General features: G+C 42.5%; 1 protein-coding gene across 1 annotated transcript; it reads left to right on the forward strand.

The window, feature by feature from the left end:
- The first annotated feature begins 917 nt into the window (after positions 1–917).
- On the forward strand, positions 918–27,924 carry crhbp (corticotropin releasing hormone binding protein). The gene is made up of 7 exons (XM_080189318.1): positions 918–1,216; positions 1,963–2,053; positions 3,405–3,562; positions 7,048–7,258; positions 12,284–12,426; positions 19,281–19,398; positions 26,084–27,924. The coding sequence occupies exons 1-7, from the start codon at positions 1,136–1,138 to the stop codon at positions 26,239–26,241; spliced, it is 960 nt and encodes a 319-aa protein (XP_080045444.1). The 5' UTR covers positions 918–1,135; the 3' UTR covers positions 26,242–27,924.

A 27,924-nucleotide genomic window follows, 5' to 3' on the forward strand; every position in this document is an offset into this window, starting at 1 on the left:
TTACAGTCATAATTAGGGTGTAGAGAAAGATCAACTCAGGTAGATCTACTCAAAAGTCTGATGGCAGCAAGGAAGAAGTTGTTCTTGTGTTGGTTGGTATGCGTTTTCAGACTTACCTTTTATTCAACGGGAGAAGGTGGAAGAGAGAGTATGTCTGGAGTGTGTGGATTCCTTGATTATGCTGGCTGCTTTTCTGAGGCAGAGGGAAGTGTAGATGGAGTTAATAGATGGGAGACTGGTTTGCATGAGGGACTGGGCTACATTCACAACCCTTTGTAGTTTCTTGCAGTCTTGATTAGAGCAGGAGCCATACCAAATTGTGATACATCCGCGCCAGAGATCAGGGTTCAATTCCAGCCTTGGGTGACTGTGTGGAGTTTGCATATTCAGCCCAGGTTGGCATGGGTTTCCTCCGGGTGCTCCAGTTTCCTCCCACAGTCCAAAGATATGTGTGTTTGGTTGAGTGGCCATGTTAAATTGTCTCTTATTGTCAGGGGGAATTAGCTAGGGTAAATAGGTGGGATTACAGGGATAGGTTGGGACTGTTGTCGGTGCAGGCTTGATGGGCTGAATGGCCTCCTTCTGTGCTGTAGGGATTCTATGAATTCTGTCCCTCTCTCTCCACGGATGCTGCCAGACCTGAGCTTTTCCAGAATTTTCTGTTTTTGTTTCAGATTTCCAGCACCCAGCTTTCAAATTATGTTGACATTGTTTTAAATTTTTTTTTGAAAAGCACAGAGGAGAGCGCTAGCTAGAAAGTGGAATATGGCCAAAGTCTCCAGGGTGGGAGTTGAAAGTTGTGTTTTTAATTTATTGGGTATGTTGATGGAAGCTTGCTGTTGCATTTTATCGCTCTGGTGTCATGTTGCATCCAAAGTGAACATGTGGGTTGAGTTTTTTTTTCTCTCAGTCAATGTGATAATGAGAATCCGTGCTCTGCCACCGTCATATTCACGTATCTTTAGGTAAAAGCGATAGGGGACCCTGGTAACTCGATTGTTATCGGTGACTTTATACTCACAGCATAAATTACAGACAGCTTTCAACCGGGTATAAAAGGCGAACTTCAATCATGTACTTCAATACTCGTCAGTGACCGCAAGCTGCTAACACGCCGAGACAGACAGAAAGAAAGATGTCTTCTGGCTTCAAGGTTCCGCTACACGTCCTGCTGCTGTGGCTGCTGACTCTCCAGGGACAAGCCAGATACATTGAGGTGGGGACACTACCATCAGTCAGTGTCTGGAAGACAGAAATTCCTCTCTCCACCCATGAGTTCATCCAAATAGTCGTCTGTCTCTTTTTAGTCTTTATTTCAGTGATAAGAATTTGTTTTAGCTGTATATATTTCGATGTTTTTTTTTCGTTCCCGTTCTGCGTTGAAAATAAAGCTGTCCTCCCTTTCATTTTCAATTGATAACTATCGCAAGATGCACTTGTCCATTGAAGCATTCCCAATTCGATGTTCCTTCTAATATTTGCGCCCAGGTTAGTGAAGTGTGCGGAATGCCAAGACCCCTTTAAAGGGGAATGAGAAACTTCTGATAAGGGAAAAGCTTTGTTTTTTAAACCGGAGTGTTGAGTTTATGTTGGATTGAAATTATCAACGCAGGGTCCCACAGGCGTCCTTTCTACCGGGTTGTTAAAACAAAACCTGAAACAAGTTCTACAAAATAGATAAAACTGATTAAATATTGCTGATCTGAAGGGCAGGGGGATTGGTTTCCTTCAAATTACATAGACAGAAGCTACAGGGAGCAAGGACTCGGAGTTACCTCAAACATCTTTCTAAGAAATCCACTTCGATACATTTGGTCCAAAGTTTGTGACAGAAAGCTTGCTTTCCGCACACTATGTGCCTCACCTTTGATTTTCACCACACGTGGCCCTACAATATATTTCCTTCTTTAAATTACACAGATGTGTGCATATACTTAACGTGTTATTTCCAACTTTTTAAAGAAAAATGAAATACTTGAGGACACCTTAGGGCTTCTGAACTCGGAGCTGAAACGGGAACTTCCACAAGACTATGTTTACAGCCGAAATCTGAGTGAGTATTCTGGTCTGACTGAGTCAGAAGCTGTGTTGCTGTTCACGGTGACAAGGCTGGCTTGTTCTTGGGAGGAGTCATGTCCCCTGAACACGGGTTATATAAACTAAGAAACAAACACAGGTTCAGAAGCTGCAGTCAGCAATTCACCCCCGGAAGTGTTGGCATTGCTACTGCTTGGTTATATTTTATGCGATATTAAACTAAATACCAAACCTGCTCATTGTTTTGTCACATGATTTATAACTTTGTCCGTTTTGGTTTATCATGTAGACTTGACAATGGGGTGTGGGGGGGGGTGTCCATTCAAATTTAATCTATTTGTGAACTGTGACCTATCTTTATCTTCGCTTGTTTGCATTCTTAATCTAACTCCAAATCCGATCACCGGGTCTGGTTGGGGGCCGGCACCCATATATTTTCCAAATTGGAGTAGATGGCATTTGCACGTCTCCTGGCCTCAGCCTGCAAAAACAGCATAGGGAACGTACTCTGAATTGTAGTTTAGACAGAAATCTGCATGGGATGAGAGGGTCAAGGCAGCTACAGGTGGAAATGAGGTGTGGCAGGATGAAGCTGGCAAGAGCCCTTCCACCCGCCCACCTCCTATATGCCCCTCTAAAGTTGTAATGTGATGGAATCAGCCACATTATGCCAGCAGTTGGAACTTTGCAAGTACCATGTTGGCTCAGGTTAGTTTGGAGTGAAGAGCCCTAAATGAGATTCTTAGGCTGTGGAGGTAGATGGAAATATTTACACCCCTTGGGAATTAAACACCTCACCATCAGCAAGACTTTTATAACCACTGACAATTTCTTGATAATTCCAGCATCCCTTAATTTTATGTTCATGGAATACAGTAAATAAATGATTGTAAACAAAGGGTCCTGATGACAAGAGTTGGATTAATATCAATAGTCCATGGTACCATATACAACTATTTGAACTGTTTCTGAGTTTGGTTTCCTTAGAAGTGAGGAGCGTAATAACACCTCCAGTCCGGTTTCCGAATTATACAATCATTATCTATGCTACGTAAGAGTTTGACTTGTTGAAAAGAAGATTGATGGTGAAGCCTACTCTTTAATAGCAGGTCACTGCTGTGATGTGCAAAACAGTCACAATAATTTAAAATAATTAAAACTGTCATCTCACTGGTGAGATGACAGGCTATTCACCAATTCTCAATCTGTATTAAAGTTACTGTCTTTATCAGCAGATTATTCAAATGACCGTTAACAAAAGTTGCGTTGTTTTCATTTTTAGGCTTTTAATTTGGAAGCATCAAATCTGGCTGTTAGGAAATGTAATTGTAGCCTTGGTTAGCTTAATGCAATGCTTCCATCCGCAGAATGTATCGACATGCTGAGTGTGGAAGGACATTTCACATTCAGTGCTGATCAGCCACAGCTCCATTGTGGTATTTTCTTCATTGGCAATCCGAATGAGGTTATCTCCCTTGAATATGATTATGTCAACATAGACTGTCAAAGTGGAGACTTCCTCAAGGTAAGCATATAAAAATTTGCTACTTTACAGAAAAATCATTCAAACTCTAACAAACAGAGCTGTTTCAAATATTTATTATTTTCCATTGAACAAAGCCTAACCTGATTCATACTGTTAGCTCCAAAGTTTCATGGTTCCATTCTTTGTAGTTTTTTTATTACCTACTGATGGTTCTAGGCCTTACTATGTCCTCTAATTTAAATGGATCCCTCACAATTTCTTCAGTATTCAAGTTGTCTCAAGGAAGGTCTGATTCCTCTTTCATGTCATAATTTATTTTCAACTCCTTAATTTTCAACATTCTTCAAAAACCCAGGTCCATTTAAGATCAGGATAATCCCCTAGGGAAAGTTCTGGTGATAATTCATGCATTGCTGGATAATAAAACAGCTGATGTTTCTGATGGACAAGTGTAACCTTCCTTCAGGGATCCACGCTTTCCTCTCCCCATTCAAATCTTTCTTGCCATTTAAACAATAATATTAGACTCGGTGTACCTCTAAATTTCCCCTTTTTGATTATTACAGTCTCTTAACACAATGTGGGGCAATTTGAACCTGGTTTTCTGGGTGTAAACTGAGTGCTTTAAGTCAGATGCCCATTTTAAACTCTGCTCGATCATTCTCTCCATTGACTTCAATGAAGATCGAGCAGGGTGTAAAACAGGCATCCAACCTGAACATGTTTCAGTCCAGTGATTAGGTTAAAAATGCTCCTGTTCTTTCTCAGGAGGAATCTGCATGAAATTATTTGCCTCCTTTGGTCTTTCGTTCTTCATCCAAACAGCAAGCTCTTAAAACCTAATCACTGCTTCCTGACATGTTCCATAATTTCCTCTATTACTGAGAAGTAACCCATTGAGTGACATCCAGCCTCAGCACATCAGTCCAATGCACCCCAGGATCCAAGATCAACATGCTGGTTTACTTTGCTGTTAGCTTCAGCTCCTCATTACTTTTTCCTACTCAAAACCAAACGTTGTGTAACTCTTCTCCTGCCTTCCAAGGTTTTTTTGTGTTTAAAGAAAGGGTAATTTATTTCAGAGTTTATAGAAGGAGCAGGGCCACAGAGCAAAAAAAAAGGCATCTGCCTGAAGCTGGACAAAGCAGCTGCATAATGCTGCCAGGCTCCGTTTCACACTGACAAGATCTCTGGAAAGAAGTCGGCAAAAAATGGAATGAAAAACATATGCTCAAGACGAAAGAAAGCAAATGGGCGATTGTCTGTCATGAGAGTTAAGAGGCATTTGTAGAATGAGAGAGATACACAGTGATTTTAAAAAAATCAGCCAGAAAGAGGGGAGAGACAGTGGTGATTATGCTGAGCAAGTGAAAGACCTAGAGACAGGTTAGGAGGAAAGCACAATGGGAAAAAGTTAGCATGACGGTAAAATGCCACTTTCTGGGGACTGAGCATTGCTGGCGAGGCCAGGATTTACTGCCACCTTCTTGAAGCACTGCGGTAAACACAAAAGGCGCCCCACAAAGTTATCAGGGAGGCAGCTCCAGGATTTTGACTTGACCAAGGTGAAGGAATGGTGATAATTCCAAGTCAAGATAGTGTGTTAATTGGAGGCAATGTCGTCCCATGCATCTACTGCCCTAACCTTCACAGTGTACAGGGTTGGAAGGTGCTGCTGAAATGCAACAAGAGGAGGGCATCACTATGGAAGTAAAATAATTAGAGAAACAGATTGTCAAGACATGAGAGAAAACACTGCACAAGGTGGACGGCACAATCGTCCAGTCATTCCTTACTCTTCTGAACAAGCAAAAAAGGTGGAAATAAAGAGGAAATCTTGATCTTGAAATCGGCCTTGATCTGGGAATATGTGCATAGTTATCTGAAAAGCAATAAAGATGGTAAAACTTGTGTAACTGTGACTGACTTGTCCTAAAACAATAAAAATAGTCCAGATGCATAAATAAGTAACATCTCAGAGTGCATACAACATCAAAGGTATCAAACCGACTCCATTTTGCTTACGAACAATACAGATTTCATTAATATTATCAGTTATCACTGGAGAAAAAAGAATATTCTGGAAATAAAAAGTAGGCTGATCAAACTTTTGTGAAAAAAGATGAATTTAACATTATGCCATCTTTTGCTTTCAGATGCTGACTTGACTGGTTGTGTTTCCTGCATTTGTTAAATGTGAAATGTTCAGTAATTGTTCTTTTTGTTATTGTTTTAACTGGCTTTTGAAATATTGCAACAGTGACTGACGTCAACACAGTCCATTGGTTTTGAGAGGGTGGCACAGTGGTTAGCACTGCTGCCTCACAACTTCAAGGACCGGGGCTCAATTCCCAGCTTGTGTCACTGTCTGCAAGGAATTTGCACGTTCTCCCCGTGTCTGCATGTGTTTCCCTTGGGTAGTCTGGTCTCGTCCCTCAGTCCGAAAGATGTGCTGGTTAGGTGCATTGGCCATGCTAAATTCTCCCTCAGCATACCCAAACAGATGCTGCAGTGTAACAACTAGGGGATTTTCACAGTAACTTCATTGCAGTGTTAATGTAGGCCTATTTGTGACACCAATAAATAAACTTTACACTTTTTAGAAGACTGAAAGGCAATCTCATTGAAACATACAGGATTCTTGTAAGGGGCTTGATAGGGTAGACACTGAGACACTGGTCTGGGAATCAGAAACACAGGAGCAGAGATTCAGTACAAAGGGCTGACCATTTAGGGCTGAGATGATAAATAAATAAACTTGAAACTTTAAGATCATAGAATCACAAAATCATACAGTGCAGAAAAGGCCCTTTGGCCGATCGAGTTTGCTCCGACACGTGGGGATGAATTTTACCGTCCCGCCCATCAGGGAGTCAGAGCGGGCGAGTGGTCGACCATGGGAAGGTCAGTTGACCTTGGGCAGGATTTTTCGGGTTTGGGGGTGAGAATGGCCAGAAAATCCTGCCCACAATGTCCTTAAGCCATGTGAAAAGTGTTCTACACATCTAAATACAGGCTCCTTTTTTGTCACAAAAGCAAAATACTGCAGGTGCTTTTAAATCTGAAACAAGGAATACAGAAATTGATGAAAACTACTCATTAGGTCAAGCAGCATTTATGGAGAGAGAGAGAGAGAAGCTGGATTTTATCAGCCCACTGGGTAGTGCGTGGTGTACCTTTCTCTTCCTGCAGTTATGCCCTCTGGCCAGTGGCGAGGATGTGGCAGGCAGCCAGGAATGGGTGACCATCGTTAAAATGGACAGCTAGCACCTGCAAGATACAGTCCTGGACCCTGTAGGCCACTGAAGTGGGATTACCTTCTGCTGGGTCCCCACCATGATGACTAAATCCATCCCGACATTTCCGGTGGGTGGTCTTCCATTAGGGCTGATGAAAAGGTCATAGACCGGAAAGGTTAACTCCTATTTCTCTCTCCACAGACACTGCCTGATGTACTGAGTATTTCCAGCAGTGTCTGCTTCTATTCCTTCCATTCTACTAAATCATTTTGTATTGATGCACAGGTCTTTGATGGCTGGATATTGAAGGGGGAGAAGTTTCCAAGCACATTAGATCACCCCCTCTCCACCTCAGAGCGTTACGTTGATTTCTGTGATAGCAACAAAATCAGGACAATAATCAAATCTTCTCAGAATGTGGCAATGCTCTTCTTCAGAATTCACACGCCAGGAAATGGGTTTTCCTTCACAGTGAGGAAATTAATCAATCCTTTCCGTAAGTATAAAGATTTTAAGGAATATTTTTGCATGACATTTAGAAGTGATAAATTACCATGATGTCTTTTCAGAGTAAATTCTTTTCTTTCTGAACATTTCTCACTGCTGTTTCTTGATGCATTCATGCTGGGATACAGCATCCCTAACAATGGCTGCTTCAGCTGAGGGACCACTGTGGTCTTAGACAGTGAGTGTTATTTAACTGTACATGTGTGTTTGTGGGAGGGAAGATTACCACAGTCTTACCTGACGTTCCCACATAAGGTGGGTCACTGGATAGGAAACAAGTGGGTATGCTAGCTTTTATTTGCCCCACCCCGCCCCCCTCCTAACCCATGAGGCTGAGGCCAGTTGTAAAGTCACACTGCCATTCAAGCTGAAATCAACACAGACATGTAAATGAAACTTTATGATGTCCCTATTCCTTCCCATTAACGCTCTAGGGGTATAAAGCGGGCAACGTTTGGATTTCTGCCATTACAACACCAAATTTCCTTTTCATTGAAGTCAGATATTTTACCCATTTTACATTCCTCCTGAACTTCCAGGTTCCACCCAATCTGTATGCATTGTTAAGAAGGTACAAAATCTGCATTCTACATTAGATTTGTCTGTAGTATAGCACCATTAGTCTATGTCCCTAAACATTCACTCCCTCCACCGTTGGCATACCATTGTTGCAGTATGTTCTAACTACAGAATAGGACATCTTTTATCTTAACCCTCAACCTCTACTACCTAGAACAGCAAAGGCAACAGGCACATGATGGAAATTCCCTAGTTTTTGATCAAGCACCAGTGAAAAAATGGTAACACATGTACAAGTCAGTCGGGATGAGCAAGGCTGTAAAATTCCACCCGTGCTGTTGATATGGTGAAAAGATGTTTGATATAGTGCCACACACAGATGTGTGAGCAAAGTTATAGCTCACGGAATATAAAGGGTAGGAGTAATATGGATACATAATTTGCTGAATGACGGGAAACAAATAGTTTTTCATGCTGGAGAAAGGTTTATAATAGTTATCTTCGGAGGGGGTTGGAACCCTTGCTTCTCCTGATATATATTAATGACCTTGGTATACTGGGCACAGTTTCAAAGTTTGTGGAGAATATAAAACTTAAAAGCATTGTGAGCTGTGAGGAGAATAGTGGAGAACTTCAAAAAGATATAGACAAGTTGGTGGATTGGACAGACAGATGAACTTCAATGCAGAGAAGTGTGTGAGGGGATTCATTTAGTTGGAAGATTATGGAGAGACAACACAAAATAAAGGGCAATTCTAAAGAGATACAGGAATGGAGGGATAGGTTGAAAGAATGGTTAATAAAGCCAACAGTATCCTGGGCTTTAGTAATTGGGGCAGAGAGTACAAAAGCCCAGAGGTTCTATTGAATTCATGTGAGTCAGCAGTTTCACCTTAGAGTATTGCATCTAGTCATGTATGATGCATTTTAAGAAGGACATGAAGGCATTAAGAAAGGGTGCAGAAAAGAGAGTTTCCAAGGATGAGGAGCTCCAGTTCTGAAGATAGATTGGAGGAGTTGGGACTATATTCCTTGGAGAAAAGGAGATTGAGCTGAGAACTGATGCAGGTATTAAAAATCATGACGGGTCTGGATAGAGTGGATAGGGAAAATCTGTTCCCGCTCGTTAAGAGTTCAAGAATGAGGTGAAACAGATTTAAAGAAATTAGTAAAAGAAATAATAGTGATATGAGGAAAAACTTCTTCACTCAGCAAGCGGTTTGGATCTGGAATGCTCTGCCAGAGGACGTGACGGAGGTAGCTTCATCTGAGGCTTTCAAAAGAGAATTAGATTGTTATCTGAAAAGGAAGAATGTGGCAGCGTTATGGGCAGAAGGCAGAAGTGGAACTAGAGAAGTTGATCATTCAGACAGCCGGTATGGACATGGTGGGCCAAACGGCTTCCTTCTGAGCGATAACAAATCCATGACTCTGTGACAACATGAGAAAAATTGGAATATAAATATACATATTTTGAGAACATTTCAAGCATGAATAAGATAAACATTTAAAAATGAGGAAGGATTGGGACATCCGTATTCCATTGAACAGGCATAGCAAATCCCCATGAAAAATTGTGGCATCTAGATTTTAGTCAGACACCATAAATCAATTGAATGGCATTATTAGGCTAACATCAGTAGCAGAGGCAGCTATTGGGAGCTTTAAAAATGCGCACACATGCAGCGTTTGATCATTCTGAATTCATTAGGTTATGATAATAAATATGAATATTATACACATTATTATATTTCAAAAAATAATTTACAGGGTGCCATTTGTCATCCACAAAACCTCTGTAATGCTTTACAGAGGAATTGCTAGATTATTTTTCTCTTAAAGAAAATGTTAAACTGAGCTGGGAAAATTGTAGGATGTTGACATTTTACCAAAAATGTTCATTTTGTCTTATTATAAATAAAGACGATGCAAACTGGATGTCTAGCCAAAGAGTACAGCACACAAATTGGTATGTATAGTGCCAAGTCAGGTATAAACCAGGCACAAAGCGCACCAATTTAGCAATGAGGGAGCCTACGTACGCTGGTCCCACTGTTATATTCATGTAAGCATCCTCCAGAACGTTCCAACTCCCCAATCATGATGGAGCTGAGGATTTCTGCCAGTGGGACAATTTATTTCTCCCATTATCTCACTGCCCATGGGGAGGGCAACTAGCAGCGGTTCATCCCAGTTTTCAAGATGCATTCTGACACCCAACTTCTCTTGATTCTCGGGTCTCTTCCTGTGGCTGCATACCCCCTCTGCGACATTGGGTAGGATTTTTGCCCTCGTCCTCCTAGATGGGGTCAAGCGCAGAGGCAGATGGACACAATAATTTGCATTGTGTGCTCGTTTACCAGGATCATTCTGCCAATCAGGTCACTTTTTCTCTTGGTGGAATTGTGGCCAGCATGCAGCGGGCTGGTAGCCAATCAAGAGGTTTAAAATGGCCACTTTCGACCGATTGTCAGAAGCTGACTGGAATTTTCCAGTTGACCTTGGTGCCCCTCACACTCAGAAACTTAGGCCAGCTGCCTAAGGAAGGCCTCCCAGTAGCCGAATGTGAGGCCAGTGCTCCAGGCAGGCTTTTATGGCCTTCTCTAGCTGACTGCCCCCAGCTGCAATCTCTTACCTGAACTGCAGGCTTCATCTCCTTCTAAGCTGGAGAACCTCCTGTTGGCCTTCCATCTTCCAGACCCTGCCTGCCATCTTTATTTGGAAGGCAAGCCTGCTCTCTGCCCACTAATTGACCAATTAGGAGTAAATCATTGACGGATGACTTTTCTCCACATATTGTGTGTTTGTAATCCTATTTCAGCCCACATTGGATCCTGACCCAAATTCCTGTCCCCTAAAAATCTGCCTAGCTTTGCACCTCATAAGACCTCATCTTTGAGAATTGATTGTCAACCAAGACTTCATTTAAAACAAGATGCTTTAACTAAAATATATGATGATGCTCTCCCCACAGCCTAGAAGAAAAACAAGCTTTCTAAGTAGCTGTCACGTGCTCTAGTTAGCACAACGAGAACTCAGTATGGCTTCATGCATGATGTCTTTTGAACATTACACAACCATTAATCAGTTCATGGCTCAAGTTGAGCAAATGTATTCTGAGAATTGTATGTTGTTGGCTCCCCTCAGACACAGGAATACAGCAGAGAGAATTGTGGCAGAATAGGCTTATGAGATTTGTTGCCAGAAAATGTGTTCCAACACATTTATCCTTTCAACATTGCAATTGGCATTAACTGTATGTTCTCCCTGTTTGGTCATTAACTCTAATTGTTTGAGGTTATTGTTTAAAGCATTGTTCATAAGATTAGGGAATAATCCAGCGTCTCAAAGGTACTAATAGATTCTGTGTGGGAGCTATTCAGTAAGTAGTACTTCAAGTGCCAGCAATATGTCAGGAAACATTGGGTGCAAGAGACTACAACCTAAATTTAATCCCCAAAGAATAGCCACAGCGATGTTCAATTTGCACTCCCATATATCAATCATAATGGAATATTACCCTACAGAGGGCCCAACCAGTATTCCCACGTCTGTTTATGTATTATAGTTAACACTTCACTTTAGCTAAATTGTAGATAGGAATAAAGTACTTCAGTGTCTTTAGAATACTTTGGCTCACATTTTACTCCCTTGACGAAGTTTATTTATTTGCCAAATGGATGTGTTCCTCATTTGGGCCAATTACACAAGCCATTAACTCCCTTTTGGGAGGATGCCCAGGTCACCCTAGGGAGCCTGCCTGCATTGGGCCTCAAATTCAAAATGTTGTTAAAACATTTGGAATCTCTCTCTGGCCTATCCAATCAGTTGACTTTACAGGCATTTTGGATTTTGAAAATGCAAAGGATTTCTCTCTGCTCCTGTTGCAATGCTGGGCTCCAGCACCAACAGGTATCTGTGGCATCCAGCACTGCCATGACACGGATGTCACAAAATATATCAAAATGCATATCTGCCTTTTACATATCTTTTTACAAGGGATATTGGAAGGAAAAGGTGTCACCAGATGGGGAACTGGGAGGAACCTGATGAAACACATCCCTGATCCACTTCTCACTACTACTCACCAGTCCAAAGGTGTGCGGGTTAGGTGGTTGGCCATGCTAAAATTGACTCTTGTGTTGGGGGATTGGAGTTACGGGAAGAAGGTCTGGGTGGGATTGTGGTCAGTGTAGACGCAATGGGCTGAATGGCCTCCTTCTGCACCATAGGGATTCTAGGATCCAAAGAGGGAAGCTCACTTACACCATGTTCAGCGAATGGACTGGTAAAAATGAGTAAAATTATCATGAAGAGGAATCTAAAACAGCACAAACAGGCAAAATCAAATAACGCTGAAATAAAAGGTTGGCATTCAAAGCTCTATGACTCTCTGACTCTAAAGCAGAACTCTGCTGCAGAACTTTCAGGAGCTGAAGAGTTTGCATTTTTGTATCTGTTCTGGCTCTTAAATCTTGTTTGCTCTTCCACACAGCTTGCAATGTGATTTCACAGACTTCTAATGGGAGATTCACAATGGTTGTTCCTCATCAGAAGAGAAACTGCAGCTTTTCCATCATTTACCCAACCGAGATCATTATCTCTGAGCTGACCCTGGGACATTTCAATGACTTACAGGTAATTATGATCCACAGAGGATTATGGCTGAATTCTAATTTTGTGTAATTTATCGCATCATACACTATTTTCATGTGTGTAGCTTTTATATTGTTAATTATGACTTCAAAAGCATTGTGAAAAGTATGTTGCTGGATCCTGCAAAATCTGAAGACCTTTCAGATGACATAATTTTGTATATTTTAGGAACAGGCAATGGATGAAAAAGGGTCACAAAATTTCTCAGGGACTGAGGAGATTCAGAGATTATAAAGATGCTTTCTCTGGATCAGGGTAATGGGACGTTAGCTGGAATGTTAAGTTATCTCAATGGTGGCCCACAAAAACCTGGGAACAAGTCATCAAATCATCCCATATTTCACGCTAATTCCTATTAAGTTGCCAGTCTCACCATAGAGGTTACAAAGATGTTTGCTGTTCCTGCAAACTCAGTTTCTGAGCCAGCATCTCCATCACTCTCCCTGGCAACTGCCTGAGGTTGAACCGTGACCACATGATAAACCTTTGATCACACAGACCTGCCATTGTTGAGGCCACCTATTTCCATCTGGGTAACATTGCCTGAATCCAAACCCAATTCAGAATTTTGTTACTTCTAGACTTGACTGTTGCAGTGTACTGCTGTCCATAATCTCATGTTCTACCTTCTAAACATGAGGCCATTCAAAACTTTGCTGTCCGAGTCCTGACTATTACCAAATCCAACTCACTTACATGACTTCCACTCACTGACCTACATTAGCATCATTGCCTGTACTCACTCACCTAGATTAGCATCATCGCCTGTATTCACTGACTTACATTTGCATCATTGCTGTACTCACTCACCAACATGAGCATCATCGCTGTACTCACTCACCTATATTAGCATCATTGCCTGTACTCGCTCACCTATATTAGCATCATTACCTGTACTCACTCACCTATATTAGCATCATTGCCTGTACTCACTCACCTATATTAGCATCATTGCCTGTACTCACTCACCTATATTAGCATCATTGCTGTACTCACTCACCAACATGAGCATCATCGCTGTACTCACTCACCTATATTAGCATCATTGCCTGTACTCACTCACCTATATTAGCATCATTGCCTGTACTCACTCACCTATATTCGCATCATTGCTTGTACTCACTGACCTACATTAGCATCATCGCTGTACTCACCCACCTACATTAGCATCATTGCCTGTATTCACTGATCTACATTAGCATCATTGCCTGTACTCACTCACCTACATTAGTAACACTGCCTGTACTCACTGACCTACATTAGCAGCATTGCCTGTACTCATTGACCTACATTAGCACCATTGCCTGTACTCGTTGACCCTACATTAGCATCATTGCCTGTGCTTACTGATCTACATTAGCAACATTGCCATGTACCCACTCACCTACATTAGCAGCATTGCCTGTAGTTACTCACCTACGTTAGCATCATCACCTATACTCACTCACCTAGATTAGCATCATCGCCTGTACTCACTCACTGCCATTGGCATCTTCGCCTGTATTCAAGTCACCGCAATTAGCATCATTGTCTGTACTCACTGACCTACATTACCATCATCGCCTGTACTCATTCATCTACATTCGCATCATGGCCTGTACTCACTTACCTATATTAGCATCACACCTGTACTCACCTACGTTCGCATCATTGCCTGTACCCATTCATCTACATTGGCCTTTGGTTAAGCAGTCTTAATTTTAAAACTTACATCCTTGCTTTGAACTCTCTCAAAGGCATTGCACTCACTATCTCTGTAATCGCCTATACCCCACAACTCTCTAACCCTGGCTTTTTGAGCATGCCCAATGTTAGTTGCTCCACAATTGGCAGCTGTGCTTTCAGCTGCCGAAGACCTAAGTTATGGAATTTCCTCGCTGAACCTCTCCGTCTCGCTAGCTCTCTTTCTTTCTTTGAGATGCCACTTGAAACCTTCCTTTTTGACAAAACCTTTGGTTATAAGAAAAGAATAAAGGACAGAGAAAAGTACAGCACAGGAACAGGCCCTTTGGCCCGCCAAGCTTGCAGCAACTATGTTGCCTGTCTGAACTAAAATCCCCTATTCTCATCCTATTTACGTATTTGTCAAGACGCCCCTTAAAACTCACTATCGTATCTGCTTTCATTATCTCCCCCGGCAGCAAGTTCTAGGTACTCACCACCCTCTGTGTAAAAAAACTTACCTCGTACATCTCCTTTAAACATTGCCCCTCGCACCTTAAACCTATGCCTCCTAGTAATTGACACTTCCATCCTGGGAAAAGCTTCTGACTATCCACTCTGTCCATGCCCCTCATAACCTTGTAGACTTCCACCAGGTCACCCCGCAACCTCCATCGTTCCAGTGAGAAAAATCCAAGTTTCTCGAACCTCTCCTTATAGCTAAAGCCCTCCATACCAGGCAACATTCTCGAAAATCTTTTCAGTACCCTCTCCAAAGCCTCCACATCTTTCTGGTAGTGTGGTGACCAGAATTGAGCACAATATTCCAAGTGCAGCAGAACTAAGGTTCTATAAATCTGCAACATGACTTGCCAATCTTTAAACTCAGTGCACCAGCCGATGAAGGCAAACATTCCGTATGCCTTCTTGACTACCTTCTCCACCTGTGTTGCCACTTTCAGTGACCTGTGTACCTGTACACCCACATCCCTTTGCCTTTTAATACTCTTAAAGGTTCTGCCATTTACTGTATATTTCCTATCTTTATTAGACCTTCCAAAATGCACTACCTCACATTTGTCCGGATTAAACTCCATCTGCCATCTCTCCGGCCAAGTCTCCAACCTACCTATATCCTGCTGTATCCTCTGATGGTCCTCATTGCTATCCCCAAACCCACCAGCCTTTGTGTCATTCACAAACTTACTAATCACACCAATTACATTTTCCTCCAAACCATTTATATATATTACAAGCAGCAAAGGTCCCAGCACTGATCCCTGAGGAACGCCACTTGTCACAGCCCTCCATTCAGAAATGCACCATTCCACTGCTACCCTCTGTCTTCTATGACTGTGCCAATTCTGTATCTACTTTGCCAGTTCACCTCTAATCCCATGCAACTTCATTCATCAATCTAATATCTTCTTTATGCTTCTGAGAGCCTTATAACGCTCCTGCGCAGTCCTGGCAGTGTTTATGTTCAAGGTGCTATATAAATACAAGTTGTTATTGATGTTTTTGTTGAAATTGGAAGGAAAATGTGATACCAGCAAATATTTCTTGCCACTGGGATAAAGGCATTAAGTTAGGATCGAATAGAGATGGCAGAATGAATGCAGCTATAATCTGTTTACATATGACTATACTTAACCTTGAGTGCTTGTTGCTAATACTTGATGCAAAAAATGGAAAATGTTTCATTTTTCAATTGATGAGTGAAATGTTAACACCCACGCAGAAAAATAAGCCAAATGGAGAAGATTTAACAATTCCCTGTGTATGTATACAATTATGACCTTTACAAAATAATGGTCCAATGCATGTATTAAAATGAGCACGTGTCACAATTCGGCAATATATTAATTTTGTACAAGTATATCTCAGTAGTTTCATGTATCTTTTTGCCTGGCTTCACCAATCAAAGGTATATTAATTGACATCCACAATACATATTCTTTTAGATAGGAATGCACTATTAATCTCCACAATCACATAAACCGTGATTTAGCTCCTCGCCATGTTGGAGATAGACATTGAAAATGACAAGGCATCATTAGGTGCAGTGTCATTCTCTGGCCAGTGAAAATGGATTTGTGTGAATTCGCGAGCATACGCAAAACTTTGCTTACAGGCATCCAAATGTTAGCTGGCTGTCTGCTAAGAAAACAATTTTAACTCTCCTCTGTGAATTATACTGCTGCTGGTGAGAAGCCAAAAGCAGCCCCTGGAGGTGGGCTCAGACCACCTTGATAAATTGAATTCACCCAATTTGACATCTGAATTATACTTCACAGCTTACGTTGATGCAAAGCCAAAAACGGCGTCATATTTCTAAAAGCCGTATAGTATAACTGGAAAAGCAAACAGCTGTTTCAATACAGATAGAGTCTTTACCTTGCTACCATCTCTATTCCCATGGCAACCTACCTGTTGTGTTCCGCTGATTGAACATGAATCTCCTGTAGAATCATTGCACGTCCCCTGACAGATATGACGTCTGGAACATTGTTTCCAACGTGTACCCAGTGGACTAAAACGTGAAGTTTGACTTACGTAATTCCACACGTACCTCACCCAAGGAGAGAGACTTCATATGTCTTTAGAGCAAATACAAGATTAAAAGATGGGTTCATTTCATCCAAAGTAATCATCAACCAACATTGTTACAAGTATGACGTTTGTAAGATGGTTGTGTTTTGGGACTGTGTCCTGGGGCAAAATTGGGGCAACGAAGAGGGTCATGTGACCTGCTGGCCTGCACTGCAGACAAGAAGCCTGATGTAATTAAAGGGGATGGGGGAAGGGGGAAACAATGAGTGGCTGTGCTAACGATATTGTGTCTCCTGGTCCCAGAGAAATAAGAATACCTTATTTTTAAAAATGATTTGACATAAATTGTTTATTTAATTCCAAAATAGAATAAAGCTGGGGTCTAGGGGAATACTACTTAGCATTTCTATCTGGATACAATACCCATGTGTTTCATGTTGCCAGGGAGAGGTACTTTGAGAGGCGAAGAGTCCTAGGGAAGCCATTGTAGGTTTGGGGTTGCAGGTTTTATAACAATATCTCTGAACCTCACAAGCAGGGTCAGTCTGCAAGAATTTGAGAGAAAAGAGCTGAGAGATAAAGGCAGCATGTTTCTATGTTCACCACAAAAGACACCAGAAGGAGCTTGCACTCAAATGGAAGAGATTCAGGTTGAAGGTTTAAGCAAAGCTAAAAGAGTCATCCAATTTTTGCTGGAAGAAAGGATCTCCAGGGTAAACCACACCTTGAAAATTTGGGGATTAGCAATTATTCAACTTGAAAAGGAAAAAAGGAGCTAAGAATCACCTTGGACTGGTTCCTGGAGAATGAGATGTCAGGACAAAAAAACTGATTAATATATAAGTCATTAGCTGGGAGATTTTCAGTCATTTTACATGTTAAATGGAGATATTATGTGGTTTAGAGCATAAGTTGCCCACTAAAATAGCGTTTAACTCAATGTTGCTTTTATTTTGCATGTTACAATCAAAGTCATTTGGATTTATGTTATATGATCTTTTCAGCCATTCACTAGAAATTCAAATTTATTTTTACAAGTTGTTGGTTTCTACAGAATCATGTCATTCCTTTGTTTAAGGAGGGTAGCAAGGATGAGCTTTGCATCAGTGGTAGGGAAATTATTGGAGAGGATTCTTCAGGACAAGATTTACTTCCACTTGGAAATAAGTGGACATTAGCGAGAGGCAACATGGTTTGTGAAGGGGAGACCATGTCTCACTTGATTGAGTTTTTTGAGGAAGTGACGAAGATTATTGATGAAGGCAGGGCTGTGGATTTTGACTACTTCAGTAAGGCCTTTTGACAAGGTCCCTCATAGCAGACTGGTGAAGAATTTGAAGCTGCGTGGGATCAGAGGTGAGCTGGCATGATGGATACAGGACTGGCTCGGTCATAGAAGACAGAGGGTAGCAATGGAAGGGTGTGTTTCTGAATGGAGGGCTGTGATTAGTGGCGTTCCTCAGGGATCATTGTTTGCACCTCTTTTAGTTTGTAATATAAATAAATGATTTGGAGGAAAATTGATTCGTAAGTTTGCGGACAACACAAAGGTTGGTGGAATTGTGGATAGTAATGAGGACTGTCAGAAGATACAGCAGGATATCGATATATCAGTTAGTTGGAGACTTGGGCAGAGAGATGGCAGATGGAGTTTAATCTGGACAAATGTAAGGTAATGCATTTTGGAAGATCTAATACAGATAGGAAATATACGGTAAATGGCAGAATCTTTAAGAGCGTTGATAAGCACAGGGCCCTGGGTGTACAGTTACACAGGTCACTGAGAGTGGCAAAGTAGGTTGAGATGATAGTCAAGAAGGGATACAGCATGCTTGTCTTCATCGGCCAGGGCACTGAGTTTAAAAATTAGCAAATCATGTTGCAGCTTTATAGAACCTGTTAAGCTATACTTGGAATAGTGTTCAATTCTGGTTGCCACACGACCAGAAGGACATGGAGGCTTTGGAGGGGGTACAGAAAAGATTTATCAGGATGGACGCCTAGTATGGAGGGCATTAGCTATGAGGAGAGGTTGGAGAAACTTGGTTTGTCCTCACTGGAGCGAGGGAGGTTGAGGGGAGACCTGTTAGAAGTCTACAAGATTATGAGGGGCATGGACAGAGTGGATAGTCAGAGGCTTTTTCCCAGAGTGGAAGAGTCAATTAGTTGGGGGCATAGGTTTAAGGTGCAAGGGGCAAAGGATAAAGGAGACATGAGGCAAGTTTTTTTAGACAGAGGGTGGTGCATGCCTGGAACTCACTGCCAGGGGAGTTAGTGGAAGCAGATACGAAAGTGACTTTTAAGGGGCGTCTTGACAAATACATGAATAGGTTGGGAATGGAGGGATACGGTCCCCAAAACGTTTCAGTTCAGACAGGCAGCATGGTCAACACAGGCTTGGAGGGCCAAAGGGCTGTAATTTTCTTTGTTCTTTGTAACAAAATAATGCCTTTTGACTAAAATTTACACTTACATTCAAGCTAAACTGACATGCTCAAAGTCTTTATCTCCCGTCGAATGTGGACTTTAGTAGAGCATTTTCTCCGGCTTTATGGTTATACCCTGTGTAGAGTACTACGAATGAATGAGCTGTACAGATTTCCTTGTGTTATCTGCATTAGATACCTGCTCAAAGCTGTGGTGGAGCAACTGATTATGTGCAGCTTCTAGGAGGGAATAGATTGGACCCCAGCAGGATGCATCCAGTGACTGACATTTGCTACTCTTTCAGTGGACCAGGTAAGCGAAATTAGTTCCATAAACCTAGCCATCCACGGGTGAGCTAACAGGATGCTTCAACTTTAAAAATGATACTTCCATGTCTGGAAAGACACTTCTTAAAAAGAAATAAATATATATGTATGGAATATACATGTTCATGAATATACATGTACAGACTTATTGCAGTTTATTAATTGGCAGATTAATGCTGTGCTGATTATTTGTGATACTTATTTGGATCATGAAAGAACAACTATAGAATCATAGAATCCCTACAGTGCAGAAGGAGGCCATTTTGCCCATCGAGCCTGCACCAACAAAAATTCCACCCAGGCCCTATCCCTGTTACCCCAGGTATTTAGCCTGCTAATCCCACTGACACCAAGGAATAATTTAAGCATGGCTAATCCACCTAAGCTGCAATATCTTTGGACCGTGAGCACCCAGAAGAAACTCACACAGACACGGGGAGAATGTGCAAACTCCACACAGTCACCCAAGGCCAGAATTGAACCTGGAGTGCTGTGAGACAGCAGTGCGAACCACTGTGCCACTTTGCCAACTGTGTTGAGTAGGGCAATTGGTTAACTCCTTCATAGAGGTGTGATGGGTTTCCTTCGATGCTGTGGTTCTATAATCTCAACAATTTTAGTTAAATTTTGTCTTATTCCAATCTTTGCTGTCAGAATTTTATTTCTTGTTAATTTATGCCTGCCCAATGAATCTGAAGTATGAGGGAGATTTTTGATCTAACAACTAGGTCAAATGACTTTGGTTCACTGCATAGAAGATCAGTGTCTGATAACTTTAATCCAATTCTCACACACTAATTGCTGAATAATTTAAATTGACTCGGTATGAGTTTGTTGAAGTGTTTGGTGGTTTGCAGAGTGGTTTAAAGTTGATGACAGTGACAGGGAGTGGTGCTGCACACCATGAAGGCTTGGTGTCTTGGTTAGACTTGCTCTCAGTCATGGGTCCTGTAGCTACTATTCCTCTTGGACTGTAGCATGTGAGAGAGATGGAGCAGAGGCAAAACAGAAGACAAGTTGCTCTCTGAGGGAGGAGGAGGTGGGGATGGAATTGTTCTTAAGGTCATCTCCACCCAGGGTTTCTCAGAAGCATTCCTCTTACCTGAACCTAACCCAGAGGAAGTTTGCGCATTGACTCCATTTTACAAAAGGGAATCTACAACCTCTTGTAGGCAGACCTGCAGCCTCTGATACTGGCTGTGGGCCCAGAATTTCTTTATGTCAGGACTTTTCCAAGCTGGAGCAGGCAACATCTGTAGCATAGAACATAGAACATTACAGCGCAGAACAGGCCCTTCGGCCCACGATGTTGCACCGACCAATTAAGAAAAAAGCAATGACCCTCTAACCTAAACCAATCCCTTTCCATCCATAAACCTATCCACGGATCTCTTAAACGCCCCCAAACTAGGCGCATTTACAACTGCAGCAGGCAGGGCATTCCATTCCCCCACCACCCTCTGGGTAAAGAACCTACATCTGACATCCGTCCTATAACTACCACCCCTTAATTTAAAGCTATGCCCCCTCGTGCTAGCTTTCTCCATCCAAGGAAAAAGGCTATCACTGTCCACCCTATCTAAACCTCTAATCATCTTGTATGTTTCAATAAGGTCTCTCCTCTTAGCCGCCTTCTTTCTAACAAAAACAACCTCAAATCCCTCAGTCTCTCCTCATAGGACCTTCCCTCCATACCAGGCAACATCCTGGTAAACCTCCTCTGCACCCTCTCCAATGCCTCCACATCCTTCCTATAATGTGGGGACCAGAATTGTACACAATACTCCAAGTGCGGCCGCACCAGAGTTTTGTACAGTTGCAACATGACGTTGCGGCTCCTAAATTCAATCCCCCTACCAATAAACGCCAAGACACCGTATGCCTTCCTAACAACCTTATCAACTTGATTTCCAACTTTCAGGGATCTATGCACATATACACCTAGATCCCTCTGTTCGTCAACACTATTCAGAGTCCTACCGTTAGCCCTATACTCTACACATCTGTTATTCCTGCCAAAGTGAATTACCTCACACTTTTCCGCATTAAACTCCATCTGCCACCTCTCGGCCCAGCTCTGCAACTTATCCAAGTCTCTCTGTAAACTATGACACCCCTCTTCACTATCTACCACTCCTCCGACTTTGGTGTCATCAGCAAATTTACTAATCCATCCTCCTATACCCTCATCCAGATCATTTATAAAAATTACAAACAGCAGTGGCCCCAAAACAGATCCCTGAGGCACACCACTTGTAACCGAACTCCATGACGAATACTTTCCATCAACCACCACCCTCTGTCTTCTATCAGCTAGCCAATTCCTGATCCAATTAACTAAATCACCCTCAATCCCATACATCTGCAATTTCTGCAGAAGCCTTCCTTGGTGAACCTTATCAAACGCCTTACTGAAGTCCATATATACCACGTCAACTGCCTTACCCCCATCCACCTCTTTGGTCACTTTTTCAAAAAACTCAATAAGGTTAGTAAGGCACGACCTACCCTTCACAAAACCGTGCTGACTATCTCCAATCAATTCATTACTGTCTAAATAACTATAAATCCTATCCCTAATAATTTTTTCTAATACTTTGCCCACAACAGAAGTAAGACTCACCGGTCTATAATTCCCGGGGAAGTCTCTATTCCCCTTCTTAAACAATGGGACAACATTCGCTATCCTCCAGTCTTCTGGCACTATACCTGTGACCAACGACGACCGGAAGATCAGAGCCAGAGGCTCTGCAATCGCCTCTCTTGCCTCCCAGAGAATCCTAGGGTAAATCCCGTCCGGCCCAGGGGACTTATCTATTTTCAAACCCTCAAGAATATCTAGCACATCCTCCTTATCTATTGCAATACTATCCAGTTTACAACCCTGTAACCCAGTGTTCTCCACAACTACATTTACGTCTCCCTGCGTGAATACCAAAGAGAAATATTTGTTCAGTGCCTCTCCAATCTCTTCCGGTTCCACACATAACTTCCCACTGCTGTCTCTGACTGGCCCTAATCTTGCCCTAACCAATCTTCTATTCTTAACATATCTAAAGAAAGCCTTAGGATTCTCCTTAATCCTATCAGCCAAAGTCTTCTCGTGTCCCCTTTTAGCTCTTCTTAACTCACTCTTTAACTCCCTCCTGGCTAATCTATAGCTTTCCAGTGCACTACCTGAGCCCTCAAGCCTCATCCTGACATAAGCCTCCTTTTTCCTTTTAACCAGCGAATCAGCTTTTTTAGTGCACCACGCTTCCCTTGCTCGACCATTTCCTCCTTGCCTGACAGGGACATACTTATCAAGGACTCGCAGTAGCTGCTCCTTGAATAAACTCCACATTTCGGATGTTCCCAGCCCCTGTAGTTTCCTAGTCCAACCTACGCTCCCTAATTCTCTCCTAATAGCCTCATAATTACCCTTACCCCAGCTATAACTACTGCCCCGAGGTTCATGCCTGTCCCTTTCCATCACTAAGGTGAACGTAACCAAATTGTGGTCACTATCACCAAAATGCTCACCAACTTCCACGTCTAACACCTGGTCTGGCTCATTTCCCAGCACCAAATCCAATATAGCCTCACCTCTAGTTGGCCTATCTACATACTGCGTCAAAAAACCTTCCTGCACGCTTTGTGTAAAAACTGACCCCTCTAACGAGCTAGAGCTATAGCTATTCCAATCAATATTAGTAAAGTCTCCCATAACAATTACCCTATTACTTTCACTCCTGTCCAGGATCGTCTCTGCAATCCTTTCCTCTACCTCTCTAGAACTTTTAGGAGGTCTATAAAAGACTCCCAACAGGGTGACCTCTCCTCTCCTATTTCTAATCTCAGCCCATACTACCTCAACAGACAAGTCCTCATCAAACTTCTTTTCTGTCACTGTGATACAGTCCTTGACTGATAAAGCTACTCCTCCCCCCCTTCTACCTCCTTCTCTACTCCGACTAAAGCATTTGAACCCCGGAACCTGCAACAACCATTCCTGTCCCTGCTCTATCCACGTCTCTGAAATGGCCACAACATCAAAGTTCCGGGTACTGATCCACCTTTGCAAATTTTCCCCCAAGATATTGGTTCCCCTCTGATTCAGGTGTAGACCATCACTCTTGTAGAGGTCCCAACTTCCCCAGAATGAGCCCCAATTGTTCAAGAACCTGAACCCCTCCCTCCTGCACCATCCCCTCAGTCACGAGTTCAAACTTTCCCTCTTTCTGTTCTTCTCTAAACTATCCCGTGGCACAGGCAAGAGTCCCAAGATAACCACTCTGTTTGATTTGGCCCTAAGTTTCCACCCCAACTCCATAAATTTCTGTTTAATAGCCCCTTCCCTTATCCTCCCTATGTCATGTGTCATAAGAACATAATAAGAACATAAGAAATAGGAGCAGGAGTAGGCCATCTGGCCCCTCGAGCCTGCCCCGCCATTCAATAAGATCATGGCTGATCTGTCGTGGCTCAGTTCCACATTCCCGCCCTCTCCCCATAACCCTTAATCCCCTCTCTTATCAAAAACCCATCAACCCGCATCTTAAAAATATTTAGCGAGGTAGCCTCCACCACTTCAATGGGCAGAGAATTCCAGAGATTCACCACCCTTTGAGTGAAGAAGTTCTTCCTCAACTCCGTTCTAAACCACCCCCCCTTTATCTTGAGGCTGTGCCCCCTAGTCCTACTGTCCTTTCTGAGCAGGAAGAGTCTCTCCACCTCTATCCTATCCATCCCATTCATCATCTTATACATCTCAATGAGATCTCCCCTCATTCTTCTAAACTCCAACGAGTACAAGCCTAGTTTATTCAGCCTCTCCTCATAGCTCAACCCCCTCAACTCTGGCATCAGCCTAGTAAACCTCCTCTGCACTCCCTCCAAGGCCAAAATATCCTTGCGTAAGTACGGCGCCCAAAACTGCACACAGTAACCCCACATGAACTTGGGGCTGACTCCCCTCTCCCTTAAGAGTCTTAAACACCCACTCTGAAACATCCCAGACCCCAGCCCCTGGGAGGCAACACACCAGCCCTGAGTCCCTTCCATTACTGTTGACCCTCCTATCTGTCGCCCTAACTATGGAGTCCCCAATCACCAGGCCCAATCTTTTACTTCCCCTACCCACCTGAGCCTTCACAGCAGGCTCACCTCCAGAGACCTGCTCCCTTTGGCTATCTCCAGTTGATTCTTCCTCAACTGTAGCCTCCAGGACAGAAAACTTATTTTGGAGGGGAACAGCCCTAGGGGATTGTCTCCCCGATTGCTTCTTACCCCTCTTCCTAGCAGTTACCCAAGACTCATTTTTAGGAGTGACTATCTCTTTGTAACTCCTATCAATGTCCGCCTCAACCTCCCGAATTATCCGGAGTTCCTCCAATTCTAGCTCCAGCTCCTTAACACGATCCTCCAGAAGCTGCAAGTGTACACACTTCCTGCAGGTAAAATCAGCAGGAACACTACTGGTGTCCCTCACCTCGTACATACCGCAGGAGGTGCAGCGTACTGCCTGAACTGCCATCTGTGATACAATTTCCAGGAGGGGAAAAAAACTTCCCACACACTTATTATTAGGTTAGAGGAGGGGGGAGGGTGGGATACTCTACCTGCGTAGAGGATCGGGTATCCTCTCTGTACCAATTTATAGGGTCAGAGGGACAAAAAAAACTACAACTACCGGTAAGCCTCCTAATGACGACTTCCGGTTTCTAGCTAACTTAAAAAAACCCACCACTGCTCGCAACTTTAAACTATAAAGAAAAAGTTTAAAAATTTTTTTAAATTACCTTAATCGCGACCTCCACACACGCCCAAATCGCTGCCTCTCCGTCCTGCTCCACAGGAACAATGAGGCCGATACTCAGAGGTAAGTCCTTATAAAGTTAAAAAAAAACTACAACTACCGGTAAGCCTCCTAATGACGACTTCCGGTTTCTAGCTAACTTAAAAAAAGAAAAAAAACCCCACCGCTGCTCGCAACTTTAAACTATAAAGAAAAAGTTAAAATTTTTTTTTTAAAATTACCTTAATCACGACCTCCACGCACGCCCAAATCGCTGCCTCTCCGTCCTGCTCCACAGGAACAACTTCCAGTTCACTTCTATTTGTTTCAATTGTGAAATCAAATTATATTTACTTTATATTTGTTGTTTAGAAATGATTCTGTCACACCAGACCACTAGCACTGTATAAAACATTTTTGTGAGGTGATCAAATATTGTATAAATAAAGATATTCTGCTGTTGAATAGGGGAGGTGACTGATGATCTTTGTGTCTGGAGAAGAGAACCTATTGTCTTAATTTCATTGACTTTGCCACAATAATCAGCTACCCAGGCATGCAAATTGCCTTTGTGCAGATGTGAACTAATCTTCAATCCATGCCAAATTGTTAGCCCCTACGCCATGAGCTTTTAGTTTCCACAATAATGATGCAGCGCCTTATCAAATGCCTTCTGGAAATCAGCATATCGACTGGTTCCACTTTATCCATGGCACATGTGACTCCTGCAAAGAACTCCAATAACTTGGTTAAACATGATTTCTCCTTCACACAACCTTGTTAACTCTGCCTGGTTGCCTTGAATTTTTATAATTGGCCACTGCAGTCAGATTCATAGCGGTTGCCTTTGATTCTTTTGAGGACCAGTTGAAAGTAATTTAATTTTTCATTACAGCCCAGGTGAAGATCGGCTGTGACAACACGGTGGTGCGTGTTGTGTCCAGTGGCAAGTACATAAATCGCCTAACATTTGAGTACCGTCAGCTGGGACAGCATGAACTGGACAAACAGAATGAAAACGGGGTTGAGGATTTTTGCTACGCTGCTGATTGAGTGCGTTCCTCTGTCCGGATTCCTCCCACTCTCTCATTGAGGGAGCAAAGCTGTGTTGACGCTGTAATTCTGTCAAAAATACATTTTGGGATCTGTAGTGGACATCTGTTACTACTTTGTGAATTCATTTATTTAGAACTTTGCCAGTTAGCTGCTGAGCTATCTCCCTCATTGATTGATTGATTAATCCTGTGGTGGATTCCTGAGGTGTTGCCAGTCAATTAGTCAGTAAATGTTTAGTAAGAGCAGCAGCTGGAGTGGTCAGGGCCAACAGAAAAGTGTTCCCTCGCTTGCTAAAGCTTCTACTTATTTCAATTGTGAAATCAAATTACATTTATTTTATATTTATTGTTTAGAAATGATTCTGTCACACCAGACCACCAGCACTGTATAAAACATTTTTGTGAGGTGATCAAATATTGTATAAATAAAGATAATTAATTGACAGCAATATCATTATTCTGCGCTATGCTGGAGTGGTCATTTTGTTTTGTTCTGGTGGAAATTGTAAACTCAGTATATACTTGGATAGTGTTAAAATCCTTCAGAGGAAGGGTCACCAGTCCCTCAACAATTGTGTCAAAGACACCGCATTGGTTAATAATAATGAGGTAGCAACTTATTTTGTTCAGAGATCAAACTTAAATTAAAATTTCAAAAGCAAAAGACATTCACATTCAGGCTATTGACTTCAAAGGCCAAGTGTCTCATTTTAACCCAGGTAAAAGGATGGGATTGGGTAATAGTTCATGGGTGAGATAGGCAAAAATTCCCACTGCGCTAGAACGCTGGCTCCAACTCGACAAATTCTGGATTTCATTATGGCCGGAAGAGGTTGGCAACCAATCCCCTCCCAGAAGGAAGATAAACACTTTAAATATGTACTGCTTCCTCTCTTCCCCTGCCACACCCCAACCTTGACAAACTCCCACCAACTATCACATCCCCACCATCTCCAAACAAATGTTCCCTGGGTTAGAACCCTATGCAGTTTGAGGATCAGATTCCCACATCCCCTCACCTGGGACGGGGTTAGACTACTCTGGGATGGAGATTGCATTCAGAATCCTTTTGGAATCAGATATTCCTTGGCTCAGGGAATTGAAACCACTGTATGACCAGTCACCCCTCACCCTACCAGTCTGAGAGATTGGAACTCTCCCATTATTGGAGATCAGGCTGCACTTCAGTTGGGTCCCCCTGGGTCAAGGTTCAGACTTCTCCCTCGTCAGGGTCAGGAAACAAATTTCCCCCTCTAGGGTCTGATGCCTTGGATCAGAAACTTCCCCTGCCAAAGACTGGACCTACCTGGTCCCCTGGCCTCCACATCTGGCTGACTAGAATGTATCCAGTGTGTTAAAGCTCCAATATATATGAGGAAACAAAGACTCTGGGTTTCCCTAGACTACCAGACCACTATCCCACCCATTCTGTATGCTACTAAGTGAAAACTACTCATTCAAAAAGAGTGAAAGGATAGTTCCTTCTCCCTTAAACTAACCAATACAGCATTTCTAATTAGCTATTTTAATATTATTTAGTCATATGTGTTGAGTATAGGGCTAACGGGAGGACTTTGAATAGTGTGGATGAACAGAGGGATCTAGGTGTATGTGTACATAGATCCCTGAAAGTTGGGAATCAAGTAGATAGGGTTGTTAAGAAGGCATACGGTGTCTTGGC

The sequence above is a fragment of the Carcharhinus amblyrhynchos genome, chromosome 5, assembly GCF_965287045.1.
Source record: "Carcharhinus amblyrhynchos chromosome 5, sCarAmb.v2.hapA, whole genome shotgun sequence".
NCBI classification, from domain to species: domain Eukaryota; kingdom Metazoa; phylum Chordata; class Chondrichthyes; order Carcharhiniformes; family Carcharhinidae; genus Carcharhinus; species Carcharhinus amblyrhynchos.